This window comes from Poecilia formosa, unplaced genomic scaffold, assembly GCF_000485575.1.
Source record: "Poecilia formosa unplaced genomic scaffold, Poecilia_formosa-5.1.2 Scaffold31, whole genome shotgun sequence".
NCBI classification, from domain to species: domain Eukaryota; kingdom Metazoa; phylum Chordata; class Actinopteri; order Cyprinodontiformes; family Poeciliidae; genus Poecilia; species Poecilia formosa.
In genome coordinates this window covers 106,540-126,053 of record NW_006799970.1, presented here as the reverse complement: position 1 = coordinate 126,053, position 19,514 = coordinate 106,540, and the positions used below count along the sequence as shown (strand labels likewise).

The 19,514-nt window shown below is 40.0% G+C and overlaps 1 protein-coding gene across 1 annotated transcript in view; it reads left to right on the top strand.

The window, feature by feature from the left end:
- Positions 1 to 462: 462 nt before the first annotated feature.
- dscaml1 (Down syndrome cell adhesion molecule like 1) overlaps positions 463 to 19,514 on the top strand; it is a 125,568-nt gene continuing 106,516 nt past the window's right edge. Inside the window, exons 1-2 of the mRNA XM_016670172.1 lie at positions 463 to 541; positions 11,754 to 12,074. Of these exons, the coding sequence (XP_016525658.1) occupies positions 499 to 541; positions 11,754 to 12,074 (364 nt within the window). The 5' untranslated portion in view covers positions 463 to 498. The remainder of the gene's footprint in view (positions 542 to 11,753; positions 12,075 to 19,514) is intronic.

The window sequence follows — 19,514 nt, the reverse complement described above, 5'->3', positions numbered from 1 at the left end:
TCAAGATTGTTTTAAGATTGAGAACGTCAGCCCAAACAATCTTAAACTTTCATGCAAGTGAGATTTTTTTTTTTATTTAGTTAGTTTGAACTCGGATTTTCCTCAGTTTAGAGTATGAACTCATCAGGTCATTGCGCGTAAAAGTGTTGTCTCCAGCGAGTTTTTTTTTTTTTTCTCTTCTCCACAGTGTGCGTTATCGGTGTATCTCTCCAATACACGGGGCATCATTTGGATAGCGGGGGTGGAGCGAGCAGCAGCCTGTCCCGGTAAGGGGAGGGGAGAACGGGGAGCAGAGGCGGTTCTTTCCTCGGCTCTTCGCTTTTTCGGCGCTGGAGAGTGTTGGGACCAGGGCTGGAGAAGACCGCCGGGGAGCATTAGAGAAAAGATCCAGTCCTGTGCACGGAGCCTCGACTGGCCGAACGCGGCGCCGTGCGCTTTTCTTTTTTTGGGGGGGGGGACTGCACAACATTCCTGTGAAATATAACTGCTATTAATGGCATGTGGCTTGTAACTTTACTCCTGCTGTATTCTTTGCAAGAAGGTAAGCTGGAGATTTTGAGTGTTTGCCTTGTCTGCATGTTGCCTCCTTTCTCTGAAAAAATACAAAATAAAAATGCTGAAGTTGGCTAGTTGATAGATTTTACATGCTCCAAAGGACACGCACCAAACTCCAAATCACTGTTTGAAGAAGATAAGAAACTTTTTCTTTTCGTTTTGAAGGTGTTTATTCTCTGATCAGCCATCAATTTATCATAAACTGCTGCTTGGATTGACGTCTGCATGCCCCCGTGGTGATTAATCTGATTAGGCGCAAATAAATTACAAAGAGAAACACTACGAACACAAAAATCAGCAGTCACTTTTATTTGTGTGAAGGATTAAAAACAACAACAACAACAACAAAAACATAAGTATATAAAGTTGAACACAAACTGCATCCATGTTGCAACCGGTAAAAGAAAAAAAAGCAGCGGTATTAGCAATTTTGCATGATGAATATGAGAATGTGCCGTTAATATGGAGGCTGTTGAATAGGAGGAGAGGCTGATAACAATCTGTGCTGATGAAGAGCGCCGATGGTTTGGCTCTGGGGCCGTTTTCTCTGAAAAGTCCGAGTGGATGGAGAAGTTTAAAGCTTTTGCAGATCTTTTCTGTCCAAGCAAGATGTTAGAGAGCGAGTTTGAGTCCTTGTGTGTGTGTGCGTGTGTGTGCGTGCGTGCGCGAGCGCAAATGTGTGTGTTGGAAGTACAGAAGGCAAAGAATGGAGTGTCGGGGGTAAAAGCATCTTTCCCCGTTTATCTGAGGTTTTTTTTTTTTTTTTTTTTGTGATAGGTGCCAAAAATGGATGTTTCTGAGGATTTTTGCTTGGTTGTTTAGTTCCTGCGAAAGCAGAGTAAAAAGGGTCAGTAGATTTTTGATGAAATAAAGGAGATTTTTTATTTATTTTCCCAGGTGATGCTTTCCACTTGGATGTTTTAAAATGCGAGAAAGATCCAGTTATAGTTTGGTTTTCCTCTGCTAAAATGTCGGAGTGACTCAGTTATCATCCTTGCTCTAATTATTCATCCACCATTTTCTGTGCCACTACATTGTACTGATTGGCCTTGCTCTGAACACTGCAGATGCAAGATAATTAGTCATTTTCTCCTCTTTCCTTAAAAAAAAAAAAAAAAAAAAAAAAAAACACGAAAAGATTTAAATATCCATGGAAGAATTAGTGAGGAAATAAATATGTATATACATCTATATCTAGATAAATATGTATATAAAAAAAAATCAAAAGAATCTCAGTTCAATCTGCTGCCTTGACGAGCGACTTTGAATCTGGATGCTTAAATATGATAAGCCATTCTAAAAGTTTATTCATATGAACTATCGTTTGTTTCCGGAGTGTTGCATGTTTGTAGTCGCTGGCCTTGGCAGTTCCCTTTGCTGGGGTGCACCTGCGCGGTGGGGGACTTCTGGGCTGTTTTTGTTGTATGTAATTGGATTACAGGGTCTATTTCGATTTTACGCACTGTACATTCCCCTGTCCCGTGACTGAACGAAATGTATCGTGTGTGTGTGCGTGTGTGTGTGTGTGTAGAGGTCTCCATGTGAATGCGTGTGTGTGTGTGCGCGCGCGCGTGTGTTTGTGTGGTGATGGGAGGAGGGTTGGGGGCTGCAAGCAGCCACTGGAGCGGAAAGAGTGCTTGAGATGGGAGAGATGTAGATAACGCAGTGGAAAACAAACTTCAATGTTTTTCCGTAGATTTCTCAGAGCCATGCTCCCCCTGGTTTTGCACGGATCAAACATCTGACCGCTTTTCTCCTTTAAGAATATATTAATTGACGACATTGTCCAATTTTACGGCGAAAGAGGAAGGTCTATTATCATACATGCATATGCATTAGTACTGCGTATTTTCCTGGCAGCGCCACCCAATATGGCACACTGTCATCTGCTTGCTTCTTGTGTTTTCTTTACGCCAGAATTGAAGGTATTTGCTTGAAATATATATTTTATATATATATATATATATATATATATATATATATATATATATATATATATATATATATATGCATATGCATTTCCTTATTCTGCCCGTCACTGATGGCCGTTTGTTGCTTTAGTTTGGCTGCGTATCAGCACACACCTGGACCCATGTCTGAGTGCGGAATGGAGAGGGATGGGTGGAAAAAATGGATACATGTAGGTATGAGAAAGGAGGAGAGACGCACTCGTTCTTCTCTGTCATGATTTGGAAGGCTGCTTGTCATATTAGGGGAAATAAAACTGAGTCATACTCAGTTCAGGGATGTATGAGAATGTTACCCCAGGCCCAATAGGCCGGATCCACCAGGCCTGATCAAAAGGAAGAGGGCTGAAATAATTACTGCACTCAGTGGAACTTGGAAACAACTGGGAAATCAGGACCTTTCCTTATGTGCACAGTTTTAAAAGCACCAACTAAAAAAAAAATAAAAAAAACATTAAAAGAAAACATCTAGTGGTGATCTGCACCACCTTGTCCTCAACCACCTTCCCTGAGTTAAATGTATTGTGCAATAAAAATAAAAATAAAAATAACATGGTTTATTTAAAAACTTTTTTTTTCATTTTTCTTTGGATAACTTCTCATTATAATTTCTTCCAGCCTCCACAAATTCAAAAATATTATACTAATGAGATGCTTGTTTAAATGTTTTAACGTGATTAAATTGGTGCAATACCCTTTTAGCATTCATACCAGCAACTGGAGTTTCCAACACAAATGTTGGAAATTGTTAATTCTGCTACTCTCAAACTCTGCAGGGGTAGAAAGTAACTACTGTAGTTAAGAACAAGTTTTCTGTACATAACAGACAGACAGTATTACTTTAAAGGAGTTTACAGACTTTCTTAGCTGGTTTTAAATACTTTACTCAGTTACATTTGAAATCACAGACAATCAATGAGTAAAAATAAACGCCAGGAAAAAAAAAATGGCATTGATGCTTCTGCTAGGTTAGTAATCAGATCTCATCTTGTTGCATTAATTGGATGATGGAGGCGCTAGGAAAAACTCAGAACGACGTTCAAGTTAACCTCTGAGAAGTAGAAGAAAACCCGTGACCCGTGCATGAGGGGCCAGTGTGAGGAAGGCAGCAGCTTTGTCCGACAGCATAAGCTCAGCTTGGTTTATGTTCAATGTTATGACAGTGTAAATATTCAGAATAATATTACAGAGAAGAGAAGCTTCATAGGAGAGGGTTTGATGTAACGGAGAAGGATGCTGAGATGATCACCTGTGTAGAAACCTGGAGACTGACAGAAGATGAGAAGTAAATGTATCATTAATAATTACACAACATTTTACAAAGCCAATCCACAAGAAGCCAACAAAAACATGAAGACTGATTGGAAGACATATTGCAGTTCTGTTATTTTAGGGCTCAGCTCTGTTTATGAAATGTTTTCAGAAGAAAAATCGTTGTCTTAATTATCATACGCATTAATTTGCCTTTTCTACGTTACACTATTGAAGGTATTTTTTATGAAAGACTGCTGGTATTCAATTATTTTTATTCAGAAATGTTTCCTTCTATACAAACGTATGTGAATACTAAAGAATTTTTCAAATATATCCATTTAAAGCATCGGGGTAGGACAGTTTAACCTACATAATAATTTAATTTGTGAAAAATTGGAAAAATTTCCACATATTTTCCATCACAGAGTTGATTTATCATACTATAGCAATTAAATTTTTCCTGAAAGAAAGCAGGTAAAAAAATTATGCAGCTAATTACTGATACAATGGCTTTCAAAGTATTCATACCCCTTGAATTTTTCCATATTTTATCACATTACAATCATATAACATAAATATATTTCTGTGGAATTTAATGTGAAAGACCAACACAAAGAGGTATTCAATTGTGAAGTAGAAAGAAAATTAATTATACAGCATTTTAAATATTTTATACAAACAAAAAACTGAAAAGTGCGGAGTGTAACAGTTTTCAGCCACCTATGAGTCTATACTTTGTGGAACATTATTTTGCTACAATTCCAGCTGCAAGTGTTTAAGGGTTTCTCTACTGGATTTGCACATCTAGGGAGTGAAACTTTTACTTATTCTTCTTTGCCAAACAGCTCAAGCTCAGACAGATCAAACGGAGGGCATCGGTGAGCAGCAGCTTTCAGATGTTGGCACAGATTCTTGATTGGGTTTTAGATCTGGACTTTGACTGGGCCAATTCTAACACCTGAATATGTTTTTGTTTTAAACCATTCAATTGTAGCTCTGGCTTCATGTTTAGGGTCCTTGTCCTGCTGGAAGGTGAACCCAGTCTCAAGTCTTCTGTGGACTCCCAACAGGTTTTCTTCCTACACTGCCGTGTATTTGGCTCCAGCCATCTTCAACTCTGACCAGCTTCCCCACAGCATAAAGCTGCCACCACCATATTTGGCAGTGGAGATGGGGATGATGTTTCAGTTCTCCACCACACATAGCGTTTTGCATTTTGGCCTAAAAGTAAAATTTTGTTTCCTCACCTTCCTCACCTTCTTTTGACATGTTTGTTTTGTCGCGACATGGCTTCTGGCAAACTGCAAACAAGGCTTCTTGAGGGTATTTTTTTATTTTTTAAATCAATGACCATTCATCAATTCTTTCTTAAATACTACATTTGTTGAGTGTGTGACTAATAGTTGTCCTGTGGACAGACTCCTCCTGTGGATCTCTGCATTTTGTGATGTGCTGTTTCTAAGGCAAACCATTCAGACAAATTCACTTCTTATCAGAGCAAGAAAAATGTCAACAAAATTGTAATGGCAGTTTGTAAAATGAACCTAAACCCCAGAAGTGTGCTCACAAAAAACCCCGGAGGGACAATGTTGCATTGCGCTTGCTCTAACATAAACAGAAGCACTCTAATATCCGTGGTTTGGCCATAGAGTCTTAATTGAAGATGTCATGAAGTCTAATTAAATGTTCAATGCATGCTACAGGTTTTTTTTTTTTTTTAAATCTGGCCAGTAGTGGATGTCGTGATTTCAGGGATTTTTACTGACCCAATCAAAGGCGGCGACGATCTTAAATGGAAGAGGTAAATGTGACTGGCCATGAAAAAACCAGGAAATAAGTATTTTGGGTTATTTACAGATTTTGAAAATGTGAATGCTAGGCTTTTTAATGATGTCAAACACATGGAAATAAAAAAAAATGCAAATAATATATGGCCGTTGAATGTTGACACTGTGGAAACCAGATCATTGAAAAAGCAGCAGAATAATTGTCCCCAAACCTGATCAGCTACCTGAGAGTGTTGACAAAGAGTTAACTTCACAAAAGTGCTGTGACAGAGGTCTGATTTTCCAGGTTGTACAGAAATGTCTGCAGGGCAGAGATGAGGGATTCAGATGGACGATGGTGGCGATGCACAGTGCAGAGGTATGACGATCATAGGGAAGCTGCAGTCTCTTGGATGACTGACAGGAAGGGAACAGGCAGGAGGGCTTCCTCAAAGTCCAAGGATGGAGTCCAGAGCTGAGGGCAACCTCAGTCCCAAAAGCCGAGCAGACGTCTTTCCAAAACTTGAAGACAATTTGAGGGCCCCTGTCAGAAAGGAAACTGAGGGCAAAAGATGTATTTAACCAGTCGCTGAGCGGTTTCTAGTGGTGAGGCAGGAAGTTTCTTCAGGGGGATGGAGCGGCAGAATTTTGAGAAGTGGTCCACAATGGCTAGAATGATGAAATGCGGGATGACAGGCGATCAGGAACAGACAAAGGTAGCAAAAGCCCTTGGGTGGAGCTTAGGGGTTCAGGACATGGGAACATATGTGACAAGCCTGAGCATACTCTTTTACAACCCTGTGTAAAGAAGGCAACCAAAAATAGTGCTGGAAGAGAGAAATGGTACATCCCACACCAAGATGGCATGTGGACCTTCTTGTGAACTGAAGTCCAGTTAGGGAGAGACCGTTACTAGGACTGGGTTCAGTATTTTCTACACAAGAGGTGGAAGAAGGGTGTCAAAGGTTGGATCTTTACCAGAGGATAATTGTCTGAAGGGAGCATCAGGTTTGGTATTCTTTGAGCACTGATGGCAGGACGATTAAAGTGAGAGAAAAAGATTGACCATCTGGTTTGGCAAGAGTTCAAGGGCTTGACTTCCTGAAGGTAAGAGATGTTATTATGGTCAGTACAGAAAATGATAAGGTGTTCAGCTCCCTCCCAACCGGTGATGCTGTTCTTGGACAGAACCGAAGGGAACATAGTAAGAAGAACCCAACTAAGCAGGTGTAGACAATGGATGGAGGGAGAAATTCATCCATTTGCATTGTCCTTTGTGATCTTGCGCTGATGTACTATGATGGCAAAGACCAAAACTTTTATAGTGTTCTGTTTTCTCCTCACTAACGTCCTTGCATGTTGCATAGGCTCAATACCTGCCCCAATAAACCTAAAGCTAAAGCTGTGGAGTCCACATTTGTCTAACTGTTTGTATGACATTATTGCAAATGATTTGAGTATGTAAACTTCTAAGTAGAAACGCAGCTGCAAAGTTTAGCACGTCCAAAATCTACTTGCAGATACGTTCCTATGAATTGAACTGTCTTTTCTGTGACTTTGGGACTGAAGGAAAAAGAGTTGGAAAGGCAAAGTGAGGGATTTATTGCCCTGTTTTTCTATCCACATGATTGTTATGGTGTGAATTCCAGTGTGTGTGTGTGTGTGTGTGCGTGTGTGTGTGTGTGTGTCTGTGTGTGTGTGTTCCTGAATGAATCTAGATGAGACACAAAAAGCTGCATTATGCATAGAGGTTCACCATAGGCAATATCCTTGCCTCTACAGCATACATATTCATACTCCATTTTCATATCCACAGCAAAACAAGTGGAGAAGTGTGAATGTGTTGGGGTGCATTGCTAAGACATGATTTAGTAAAAAAATAAAAATAAATAAAAAATTGCACCAAAACAAGAAATGCATAATGGCTAATGGTTAATGGTTCGCCTCACAGAATGTATCCTTCTTCGTGTTTCAAAAAGAACAGGTTCAATCTTCTTCGCTGCAATCCAGCGGCTGGCGTCCTTCAACTTTTAGACGCGTCTCTGCTGCAGCACACCTGGCTCCAACGTTAGCCGTTTAGCATAGCTCTATAGAGCTGTGTCTGCATGCTGGCGAGGCAGTCTAAGCTTAATTCAAGTGTTTAAACTCGAAGGGAAACATCTTAAAATTTAGTTCTGGGGTGTGACTATAGGGACTCTCGCATCCCCAAAATCCTCCCTTCATCTTCAGACTTCAAGCAGAAAATAGTTATCAGCTGTTCCAAGAGGAAAAATAGGAAAAAAGCAATCCCAAAGTATGATGCTGTGCCTGATGTGTTTCACTGCAGGGATGGTGTCTCTTGTTTGAGTCTTGTTTGGCTTTTTGTGTTTGGGTTGTTCATTTAAAAAAAAAAAAAAAAGTACAACAAAACCAGAACTTTCCAGAAGGCGTTGTTTTTGTTTATCTTTTAGCTTAACTATAGGATACAAGGCTGACCAAATCTTTAAAATGTCCAATATGAGTTCATGCTTTACATCAGAAACATCCAAATTTGTATTTATCATACAGAGCACCTCTTGTCTTTTCCTGACAGGCGACGGTGTGTGATTTGATGGCCAGAGGTAAAGTGTTAAATCCACGTAATATTTCCTGTTTAACTCATCCACGCAGTAATCACACCACTGTAGGAAACCAATGTCCGACTTTCCTGGTTTTCGTGTGTGTGTGTTGTTCTACAGCTGACTTAGAGATCAGGAGTGCATTATCCCTGACAGGATATGGGTGGTTGGTCGGGAGGGGAGAGGAGAGGAGGAGGCTCTCAGGTACAAAGGTGCTCAGAAGCAACTGAGAGAGTGAATGTGTGTATGTTTCTTTCTGTGTGAGGTGATGTCAAAGGGATAGAGAGGTTATTGTTAAATCACTGGCTCAGTTTTGATGTCAAACTCAGCCAACAGCAAAGGCAGGGGAGTACAAAGAGAAAAAGAGAGAGAGGGAAAAAATGGAGAGATGCAATCGCTGCTCGGATGCACGCGGATGGGCCTGTGGATGTATGCGTGCACGAGCACAGTAAAGATGACGAGCAGATAGTGAGACAACGTTGTAGCAGCTACTCTCTTCAAAAATAGGAATTTAGGTCAAGTTCAATCCGTCGGTGCTGTTTGATTCGGCGTCAATCATTTTCAAAGGCTGTGAGGGGAAACCGATCTGCACTTTCAGCACCATGGAGAGCGCCACAATGTGCTGCTGAGCAACGCTCTAATGAGGGACGCTAACGTGAGCAAACAAGGAGGAAACCACTAAAAGACGATGTTGGTGACACGGTCTTCCTCCTTCCTGTGGTCAGTTTTAACTTCTGAAATAACATATTTATATGATATGATAAAAAAAACAAAGCAAAGAGAAACTAAGTTGATGGAGTGCTCCAGTGTATGGAACAGTAAATATTAAAGCCAAAAAATATCCCTTTATACAAAGCTGCATAGATGGGTCTATATATTGTAGTAGAAAACGTATTATTTCTGGTCCAGCTGTGTCGTACAAAACAAAAACTGTATCGGTGGATTTTTTTTTTCTTTTTCCATCTAAAATGTTTACGTTTATATTTTGTATTGCTTGATTTTCTCCAAATGATTCTGATTGGAAAATTAAGGGAACAGGCAGAACATTTAACAACGGCTAACAACAGCACTATCACCCACGTTTTCGTTTTGTTCTCCAATCCAAAGAGAACCTAAATTCATGGCTTCCTTCTGTTATCTTGTAGTTGTCAACTACTATTAACAATGACAGAGACGATCAGTAAAAAATTCAAGATTAAGAGCAATTCAACGCCGTCTTTAAACCTCGATTGATGAACGAGCCCCTTTATTCTCTGAGGATGTAGAAAATTGAAAAGATTGGATTGAATAAATCCAGGCATTGTTGATACAATCCAGGGGAGAGAGAAAAAAAAATTAATTAAGTATCAATGTCTGAGATAAAAATTCTCTGGCTTGGGGCATCACATCTCCCCCTGGCCTGCAGCCAAGCTGAGCTCAGCACTTCCTCGTGAGTCTCAGTTCCCCCCCCCCTGCCCCTCCCTAGTCCCAGCTAAACATACACAGAAACAGAGATCTTCATGGATGTCTTAATACCCCACTTTAGTTTGAATAAGAGTGTTTTGAGAGGGGGAGGATGTTATGAAAGCGTATCTGCTAGCCGTGCTCAAACTGTGCCACGGCAGCATTGTTTTACAGTGAGCCATGTGTGGTTTCCAGTTCCTCAGCTCAGACAGAGGGCTCCTCCTGCAGCTGAGGCCTGGAGAACCACAAGCAACAACTTCACATGATCAGAAAAAAAAAAGGTTGATGTTGTGACATATTTTTGTCCTGCCCAGAGTTGGGTGGGTGCAGCTTATTACGTTACTGATGGTTGGATAATGCATATGGAATTGGACAATTTGCAGCAATTTGCAGTAGTTTGGAACATGGAGGAAGTTGTTTGGGTTAATGTGAAATTGATGAACATACAGCTCTGGAAAAATTAAGAGACGGCTGGCAAAATGAGCTGTTGTCTGATTTTACTCTTTATGGGTATATGAGTGATGTGAACCTTGTTTTTTTTTATTATTATTATTCTATGAACTACTCACAACATGTCTCTGAAATCCCAAGTAGTATTTATTTGCAGAAAATGATCAAAATCACGAAAAAGATGCAATTCTTTCAGACCTCAAATAATGCAAAGAAAACTAGTTTATATTAGTTTAGAAACAACAATGCTAATGTTTTAACTCAAAGAGTTCAGAAATCAATATTTGGTGGAATAATCATGAGGTTTTCAATGAAATTCTGTGCAGTGGGCTCTATTTTTTACAGAGCTGTGTACACAGTGGTTTGCATACTGTAGGGATGCAAGTTATTGATTAAGAAGTTAAGTTAAAACTGATTGATCTCATTGACTGACGATATATTCATAAGCGGACATTTTCTTAAAAACCAGAGTTTTCTCTTGTCTTTCTGTAAGTAGAAATGCCATTTTTTTAAATAATATGCTAATTTTATTTTATTATTTTTTTTAAAAAAAGAAGCAGATCGTTATATTTTAACATTTTTCTGTGCCAGCTGTATTGAAAACTGGCTGAATAAACAAAACATTTTCTCACACATTATTAAAAGTCAACATAATTCTAAAAGATAAAGAGAACGTCTTTGTATGTTTTAAACAAATAAACAAGAAGGTAATTTAAACATATCTGTGAAATGGAGAGAAAAGTACAGATGATTTTCCAGTAGTTTTGATTGCACAAATCAAAAAATGTCAAGCTTACCTTAGGAAGACATGAAATGCAAAAAAGACATAAACTTTTGTGTAAATTATTTTTATTTCACATTCAAATAAATTTAGTCAAAAACCAAGGAAGGAAAACAAAACAAGGGTCCATAAACAAGTAGGTGGAGGTAGAAAGCATATTCTGATTTCCCCTATTTTACAATAAATTATACACTAACTACAAATATGTTATAATTTACATATTTAAAACAATTCAGTTTTCATCAAAGCACTTCTTTTTTTTTTTTGCAACATTTGCTGCGATTTCATTAGTTGCAATTAGATTCTTCCTCCATCATCATTGGAATCATACTCGTTACAAGTTTGACTCCATAGGTATTGTGCAGCTCTAGTTAGAAATTCTTATTTTTACTCATTTAGCCTTAGACTGTCTTTGAACTTCAAATGTAAGAGGCTGCCTCACATTGCCTTGACTTAAAGTTGTATTTCTTAATTTGCAACCAATTTGCTTTTGTTCTCTACTTTATTTCTTCGTCGTCTTCTTCTTTTTTCCTTTTTCAAAAGTTGGGGAACTTTATTTCACGACTTTACTTGCTATTATAACAAGAATAAAGCCACTTACTGTTTTACTGAATTCTCCTAGGCATCTCTTGTCAACAGACTCCAAGGTTGTTGAGCTTTTTCTTTAGAGTTGTGAAACCAGATTGAATCAATTGTGAAATGTTGTTCAGGTGGAAGCTCCACAAAGAATTCAAAGTCCTGAGGAGTTAAATGCTCTGTTAGAATGAACTAGAATGATTATCTTTCCTCGTTTGCAGATAGTCTAAATTACCCAGTTTTGCATCCTGCAGGTTTATTTGCAGTTTAAAAAAAAACATGAGCTGTGGTTGTCTTGTTTCGTACTTGTTTGGTACGTGAAGTCGCCTCTAACGGGTTCTCCCCTTCTCTGTCACCCCAACAGCCAACAGTGAGGATGTTGTCTCTACTCGGCTGTACTTTGTGAACGCCTCCCTGCAGCGAGTGACCTTCTCCAGCTCGGTGGGGGTGTCCCTGCCCTGCCCCGCGGGCGGCGCCCCCCATGCCGTCCTGCGCTGGTACCTGGCTGCCGGAGACGACATTTACGACGTGCCCCACATACGCCACGTGCATGCCAACGGCACCCTCCAGCTCTACCCTTTCTCCCCCTCTGCCTACAACAGCATCATCCACGACAACGAGTACTTCTGTACCGCCGAGAATCAGGCGGGCAAGATCCGAAGCCCCAGCATCCACGTTAAAGCAGGTGAGGCTCAGGCAAGCTGCAAGCAAGTGAAGTAAATGATCTGACATTTTTCTTGCAGACAAATCCAGCAAGTTGAAAAGCTAATTTTTTGTTTTACAATCTCATTTCACAAAGGGAAATAGGTTAATTACTCACAGGCAGAAGTTTTCAAGCATTTGTTTGTGTCAATAATGATGATTTTCTGCTTTTAACATTAGAATCTTATATCAAATAAAAATTACAACTTTTTAATACAGAGAAGATGACTTGATTAAAAATATGTTTAATACTTGCCTTTTTTGTTAAATGTAACAATGTAAAATGGAAATAATCTTGACAAAAAAAAAACTTTAATTTGACACCACCTCTAGATAAGGTAAATCTAGGTGAATGCACTCATCATAGAAAATCAGAGGGATCATACAAAAATCTCGCAAAGCTCACCTAACTTCAGCAAATAAAGTCTTGCAGTTACTTTGACTCCACAACAGCAAATGGGCATCATAAACATGCCAACAACACGTTTGGGAGTCATGCCAGGAAAAAAAAAAAACTTTTTCTGTCCTACCGAGGTGGCGACCTGTCAAGGGGCGTACCCCGCCTCTCACAGAGCCAGAGACGAGCATCAGCAACATCCCGTACGGTTCTGGGTTTAGCTCAGGTGTGCGCTTATCTTGTTTCGCCTCGGTTGGGCGTGCAGCATCAAAAGTTTCTGAAACGCCAAGAGACTTTGAGTGAGAATAAGCTGGCCTCTGCCAGAAAACTGAAAGTGGGTCATCACCGGGGGATGACGACGACACAAAACATTTGATTAAATCTACACAGAAATAGTTCACCAGGAAAAAAAAAAAGATAAAAGAGCTGTCTTCTATGATGGTTCCAAGATCCCTCTCTCTTTATTGCTCTCCAACAATGTGAAGAAAAGTCTAAGCATTCGTCTCGTTGGGTAATAAAACATAAACTTTGGAAGTAAAATTAAAGCCGTACATTGACATTCTGGGCACGCCGGTGGGTTATCATCCAAAGTTAGGTGTGGTTCTCCACAGCAAGCTCGGTAACACCCGTGTTTGGCTTGGTAATCTCATTATGATTGACATGAAGAGGCCCTAAAAGCTTGGACTGTAAACATTCAACCCCCACTTTAGAGCTGAGGTTTCAGTCGCAAATGGGTTGGACACCGTGTTTACCCAGCATCTCTTAAATTTACCATTTAGGCCGGTTTTTCTAACATGAAACGCATCATTCGTCATAATTTAGTCACATTTCCTGCCTCAACAGGAGACAAACAGGGGGTGATTTATGTCTAATAAAAATCCGATATTTTGTGTCGCTACACAGAGTTTTAACATAATAAAGAAAACAGATCTGCAATGCTTTTTCCGGAGTTCACAGTTTTTTATCTAATTTGTCCAATCTGACCGTAACGGGCAGACAAGTTAAAGCAGGCGCTACAAAAAGCTCACTTCACTTTCAAATTTTCATGAAACGTTTTATGGATAAAGCACCAGCAATCTGGATGAATCTTGAAAATTTTGTGTGTTTTTTTTCTTCCCACGGTCACAAACTCTAAGTCGGTTTAGTTGGACTCCAACGTCTTGGTACCGTCCAGTTTGTATTATTAGATACAGTTCAACAGTACTGTGAGAGACTTTAAAAAAAAAAAAAAAGCTTTAGATATTTTCAATAACCTGAACATGTGAACCTTTCTATAACTTTACCCTGACCTGTATGAAAGGTGACAAGCTGGGAAAAGCTCAATGTGTTTGATTTCATGCAACAATTGAGCTGGTATCTTCCACAAAAACGAAGGAGGTAGATTTTATAAACATTACATCTTCAATTTGAAACATATTTAGGAAAAAAATGAAAAGAAATGATCTCACCTTTTGTTTTTTTTGTTTGTTTGTTTTTTTCCCCCAACCCATAAAGAAATTTTAAGCTCTTGTCAAAACGGCTATCTTGGTCCAATATCTGTTCAAGTGTCCTGAAATGCCTGTGAATTAAGTTCTTTAGAGGACAGACCCACAACCACACAAACATTTGGCTCAGTGACCCGTCTGCGCTCCCTGCCAAGGTCAGAGCTGGAGGGAAGTGATGAACGTGCTGATTGAAGGCATTATTGCACATCTTCACAAACGCACAGTCAAAAATCCCAAACACACGCATGGTTAATATAATGCATGTAGGTGTACATACCACAGATTTACACATTTATATTCACGCCCCTTTGAACTCACACAGACAACAAGCAGACTCCCATCCACTCCAGCTTGTGTGCAGCTCATGCCAGCAAGCTAGTCTCCCAGTCTCTCCATCTGTCCATGGACTGGAAAGTCCCAAAACTACACACACACACACACAGACTGTTTTTCTATCTTCACAAGGACTTTACATTGACTTCCATTCATTTTTTTATTTACTTCCCCAGCCTAACCCTGACCCTTACCCTGATCTTAACCATTACCAGTACATGCCTAACCCTAACGTTTACCTAAACTTAATTCATACCTTAGTCCTAAACCTAACCCACTAACCCTAAAACAGCTCTTCTTCTTATGGGGGCAAAGCTTTGGGCCCCATAAGGTAAAGTGCGTTCTCACAAAGTAGTATTTGTTAGGAAAAAATGGTCCTTACAAGGTGATAAATGCTAAAACACACACACACACACACACACACTCACTGAGCCAGTCACTGCACAATATTTGGCTGCCAGGTTGTTTGGCAGAAAAGATGAGCCACAGACATATAAAGATGTGAAAAGAAAGATGAAAAGAAGTGGATTTTTGGGTCACAGTGAAAGCTACACACGTAGCATTGTTGAATTTGTTCATTGCGGCCACCTAAAGAGGCAGCCATCAGCTCCCCGCCTCACTCGTGCATGCGCAGGTAGAACGCATGTCTTAAAACGGATCTGAAATCTCCTCCTCACACAAACACACCCATATGGCCTACGTGGTCCCCAGAGGATGAGAGTCCCTCCAGCGTCAGAGTGACCTTCCAGATAGCCTCAGTGTTGAAGTGACCTTCCTTTCCAAATAATTACAACAATTAATCAATTAAATGCTGAGGCAACCACAACTCTACAGCTCCGTAGCCAGGCTCATGTGCATGTGTGCGCACCTCATTACCTCTGGAGCCTAACGCAGCACAAAGGCACGCCTTCGCTCTTTCTCCCACGCGCACGGGCGTGCGCGTGGAAAACCCTCCGTCTGCGGTTGCCACGGGCAACCCAGGCGTGAGCGCCGGGGTGTGGCATACCCCCGTCTCAGGTGGTGCACGAGAATGATGACAGCTGACAAGTCGCAGTGAGACACCCTCCACAAAAATCTGCCCCCCCCTCCTTGCCATCCATGCGCTTTTCCTTCTCCGTCGCTTTTCCGTCTCTATTTTTTCCTCTTTTCTTCCTTCTCTCCCATGCATGCTCCAAGCAGTCCAATAATAACATGATCACCAGTCTGAATACCTCCACTTTTACAGAAGACAAACTGAATTTAATTTAGTTTTTTATTATTATTTTGTAAAAAAAAAAAAAAAAGAAAAGCTGTGATAAAGAGCGAGTATGCTGTCTTGCAACTCCAGGGACTCAAGTGTCAAAAAAAAGTTTGACCTTTTCAAGCATCAGATTGGATGAAGACATGATGACCTGCTTCTAAATCCTACTCCTACTGCTTCTGTAGGCAAGAAGGTGCTGTGAGGTAAATGTTTGTAAATGACTTATCACCAGGAATAAGAACAAAATAAAAGTCACGGTGTGAAAAAGAAGTCATAAGCCATAATCCTGGGGATTTTTATATAATTATTTTGCTGTTCATAAACATTAAGTATTGTTGGACATCTTAAACTGTTTTGAGTCCACTGATGGGTAGAGGAAACTTAAATACCAGTGGAAGACATTTAAAATGTCACCCAGTCTGTTAGGGTTCAGGCAGGTTTGACCCATGGTGAAACTCTTCTATAGCCAGAGGAACTATCACGGCCCCGATGCTAAATCTCTACACACCTCTGTTGGTGTGGTCAATTTTAAAGGTAACAAGTTGATGCTAAATATAGATGGAATAAGACTGGAGGCACTGAAGTGTCTCTTTCATCATAGGGTTGTATCATAACGCGTACCACTTGCTTTTCACAAATTCAGTTACGCTACTATTTCACTGTTAGTGCCATATCACAAAAAAGGGACATTACAAGACAAAAGGATTATGCTTTAAACTTAAAACGCAGACTCCAGTTTAGTTGACCTTAATCAATCCATCCATTGCACCCACTTTATCCAAGCAGGCAGCTGGGGAATTTGTTCAGTAGTCACTCTGAGACACAGAGTCGACACTGGACACGTCACCAGACAGGAACACACATAGACGATGCATGCTAATGTACTAGCATGCATGTTTTTGGCTTGTGAGAGAAGAACACAGAGTCCCTGGCGAGAAAACAAGCATGCATGGGGAAAAAATGCAAAGTCCATGCAAAATGACGGAAGTAGAACCGAGGACCTTCTTCCTGCTGGAAACAGCAGGAAGAAGGACAAATGGATTTGTCCAAATGGATTTGTTGCCAAATGTGTCAACAAACAAATCCATTTGTTCTAACAAAACACGCATAAAGGGACAGATATGTTCCAGATCTTACCGCAAAGTCCAGTTTGATCTGATCTTTACAGTGCTACGAAAAAAGTACCTTCTCCCTGACAAAACCTGTTCTGTTTAAGTCCAATTTAACATTTTGGATCAGCAAGCTAATTGAGAAAACCAGAGTAAATACAACATGTGGTTTTTATTACCTCTCTGTTTGAGTAAGTCACTCTGTCATCTTGTTTTATGTGTTCTGGTGTGTGTGCTGTGCGTGTGTGTGCTGTGCGTGTGTGTGTGTACGTCAGATCATTGTTCCTCTGCAAAGCTTGAGTCTAAGATCACAAACTTAGCCTGACAGAGAGCAGAAATCATGTCTTATCAACACAGTGAGGTCATGTCCCACAGACGTATGCAACCTGAAACCATCGTGCTGCCACCTTCATGTCTGACCACTGATATGACTTTGGACATCTGAAACGCTGAATTAGTTTGACACTAAATGTAAATCTCTGCTCCTGATTGCATCCATCCATCCATCAATGGAGGCCAAGCAGAAGAGTCACCGAACATTCTTGTCTGCTAACATATGTTTTTTTTTTGTTTGTTTTTTTGTTTTTTTGCTGGCATCGTTTTGAAAAACCGAAAATCCACATAATCAGAAAGACGGGAGGTTAATTAATAGTTGCCCTTTACCTTGATCACTGAATGTCACGAAAGAACAGTCCATTTTTATTTTCATATAACTTTCAGCATAAATGATTAACATGAGACTTCAGTGCACACATGCAGTAATGCTGTGACAGAACTGGCTGTACGAGTCAAAAGGTTTTAAGTTTCATTCGCCTAACAGCTGTTTACACAGACGCAATACAATGAAGGAAGGACATCTGTCCGTTGCTAACCTTCCCTCTTCTTTGTTCCAGCTAATGTACACAAAACTGCGAAGCTCTGGAAAGGGTGTGCATAGATCCTCGTTCTTAATGTGTCCTCAGCATCTCCTCTCTAACCGGTAGTTTATTTATAACATAGAAACAGGTTTTCCAAAGAGTATTTCATTTTTACTTATTTTTTTAAAATCTGTAACATTTTCAGTTTGTAATGAAAGCTACGTGCATTAGGATCTCTTGTGTTTCATTATGTTCCTCCATGATCTTTTTGTATTCTCAGCTTGCTTTATAAATTAGTAAATGCAGTATTTGGTTTCCCTGTCGTTAATTATTGAAGCGACAGTGATACAAGACTCGCCTCCCAGTGCGCCCAGTGCGCCCAGGCCCATGTTTTAGCTCGTTTCCTGGCAACCCGGCTACTTATAGTCAGGCATCAGTAACATCCTAATAATTCTGCTGCGCATGCGATGAGGAGGGGGAAAGCAATTTACACACAAATCAGTCAGACTATTTTACATCGTGTTACGAAGCTGCCCTCTTGTCTCTGTAAGGTCTTTGAGTAACGTGCAATAAATCACGACAGCGGCCTCTTGTTGCGGTCGCTGCTGGAGCTTATTTGACAAATTTCAAGTGGGGGGGGGGAAAGGAGTTGTTGCGCAACACTCTCCAAAAGGGTGTGAAGAGTAAAACAAGTGACCTTGACTGGATCTGAACTTCCACTGAACTGAAATGTGATATCTGTCATCGTTGTGGCAAGTATTTACAAGCTGTCAGGCTGATTTTAAACACTCTCGGAGAGCCTCAGTGGGCATTTGGGATTTTACTTTCTATTGACAGGAGGGAGCCAGGTCACTTGGAGAGTAAATGAATGATTGAAAGGATTGGCTCGGTCACAACAGCCGAGGCTCCCGTGTCGATCCCGGCTATTGATCCACTTGCTAGATGGCATCAATGAAACTCTAGAGTTGTTTAATTTAAGGAAGTCAAACGAAGACCTAATAAGAACGATTTTTATTTTATCTTTTGAGCTCTCGTCGATGCTCTGCTTCTGGTAACCAGAGTGGTGGCAAAATGGTCTATATCCTGTCTCTTGCATTTCGTCATATTGGAACCTAAAAAAAAAATGCGTGGCATATCGTGCGACTCCAACATCTCCAAATATAATGCAAGTTAACCAAGTTCTTTCAAAGGTCGCCTCATTTCAAAAACAAACTTCAAACGGCACTGTTGAGTTTGAAGATCACGCCAGAAAGATCAGCTTTTAAAACGACATGCAAAGCTTCAACATTCCAGTTCATCCTCTGAAAATACACACAAAGAAAGAGTAGATGCAACTAAAAAGAGTTGATTAGAAGAAGTCAGTAGCAAGATGCAGGGAATTACTGCAAGGAAATCTGTCAGGTGCTTCAGAAAGCTGGGGGGGAAACTTTTTTCTTTATTATTGTCTTTTTGCTTTTTGTATTGACATTTTTTGTGATGAAGCAGTTTGTGGCTCTGGACATATTAATGGATTTCACCACATTCCATAATATGACTCTTAATGTGCAGCCAGACCTGCAATTTTTTACTTGTTGAAATTGCCCAGTCAAACATCCGCTGCAAGTCTTGAAGAAAAAGATTCTTCCAGATGCCCTCAATCTCATCTCAGATTTTTAGTTATTCTGCAAAAAGTGGGTAAAAAAAATCTTTCCACTGAAAAACATGTCTATAACTTGCTAAGGGAGACTGAATAGAAATGCATGCCACACTTTTCAGTTTTACAGTTTCTAAAAATGTTCACATTTTACTTCACTAGTTTATCTTATTGAATGAAGTCCTAATATACATTGATGTTCAAGGGGCATAGACACATTTACAGAGAACTGAATCTTTTGTCACTCTGTCTTTGTGAAGTGGTTTTATAGGATAAATCTTCAGATTTAAAAAAACACACTCTAAAATGTTTTACATTGTCAAACCAACACACACGAAAATTACATTCTAAATAAAACTTCGAAAAAATG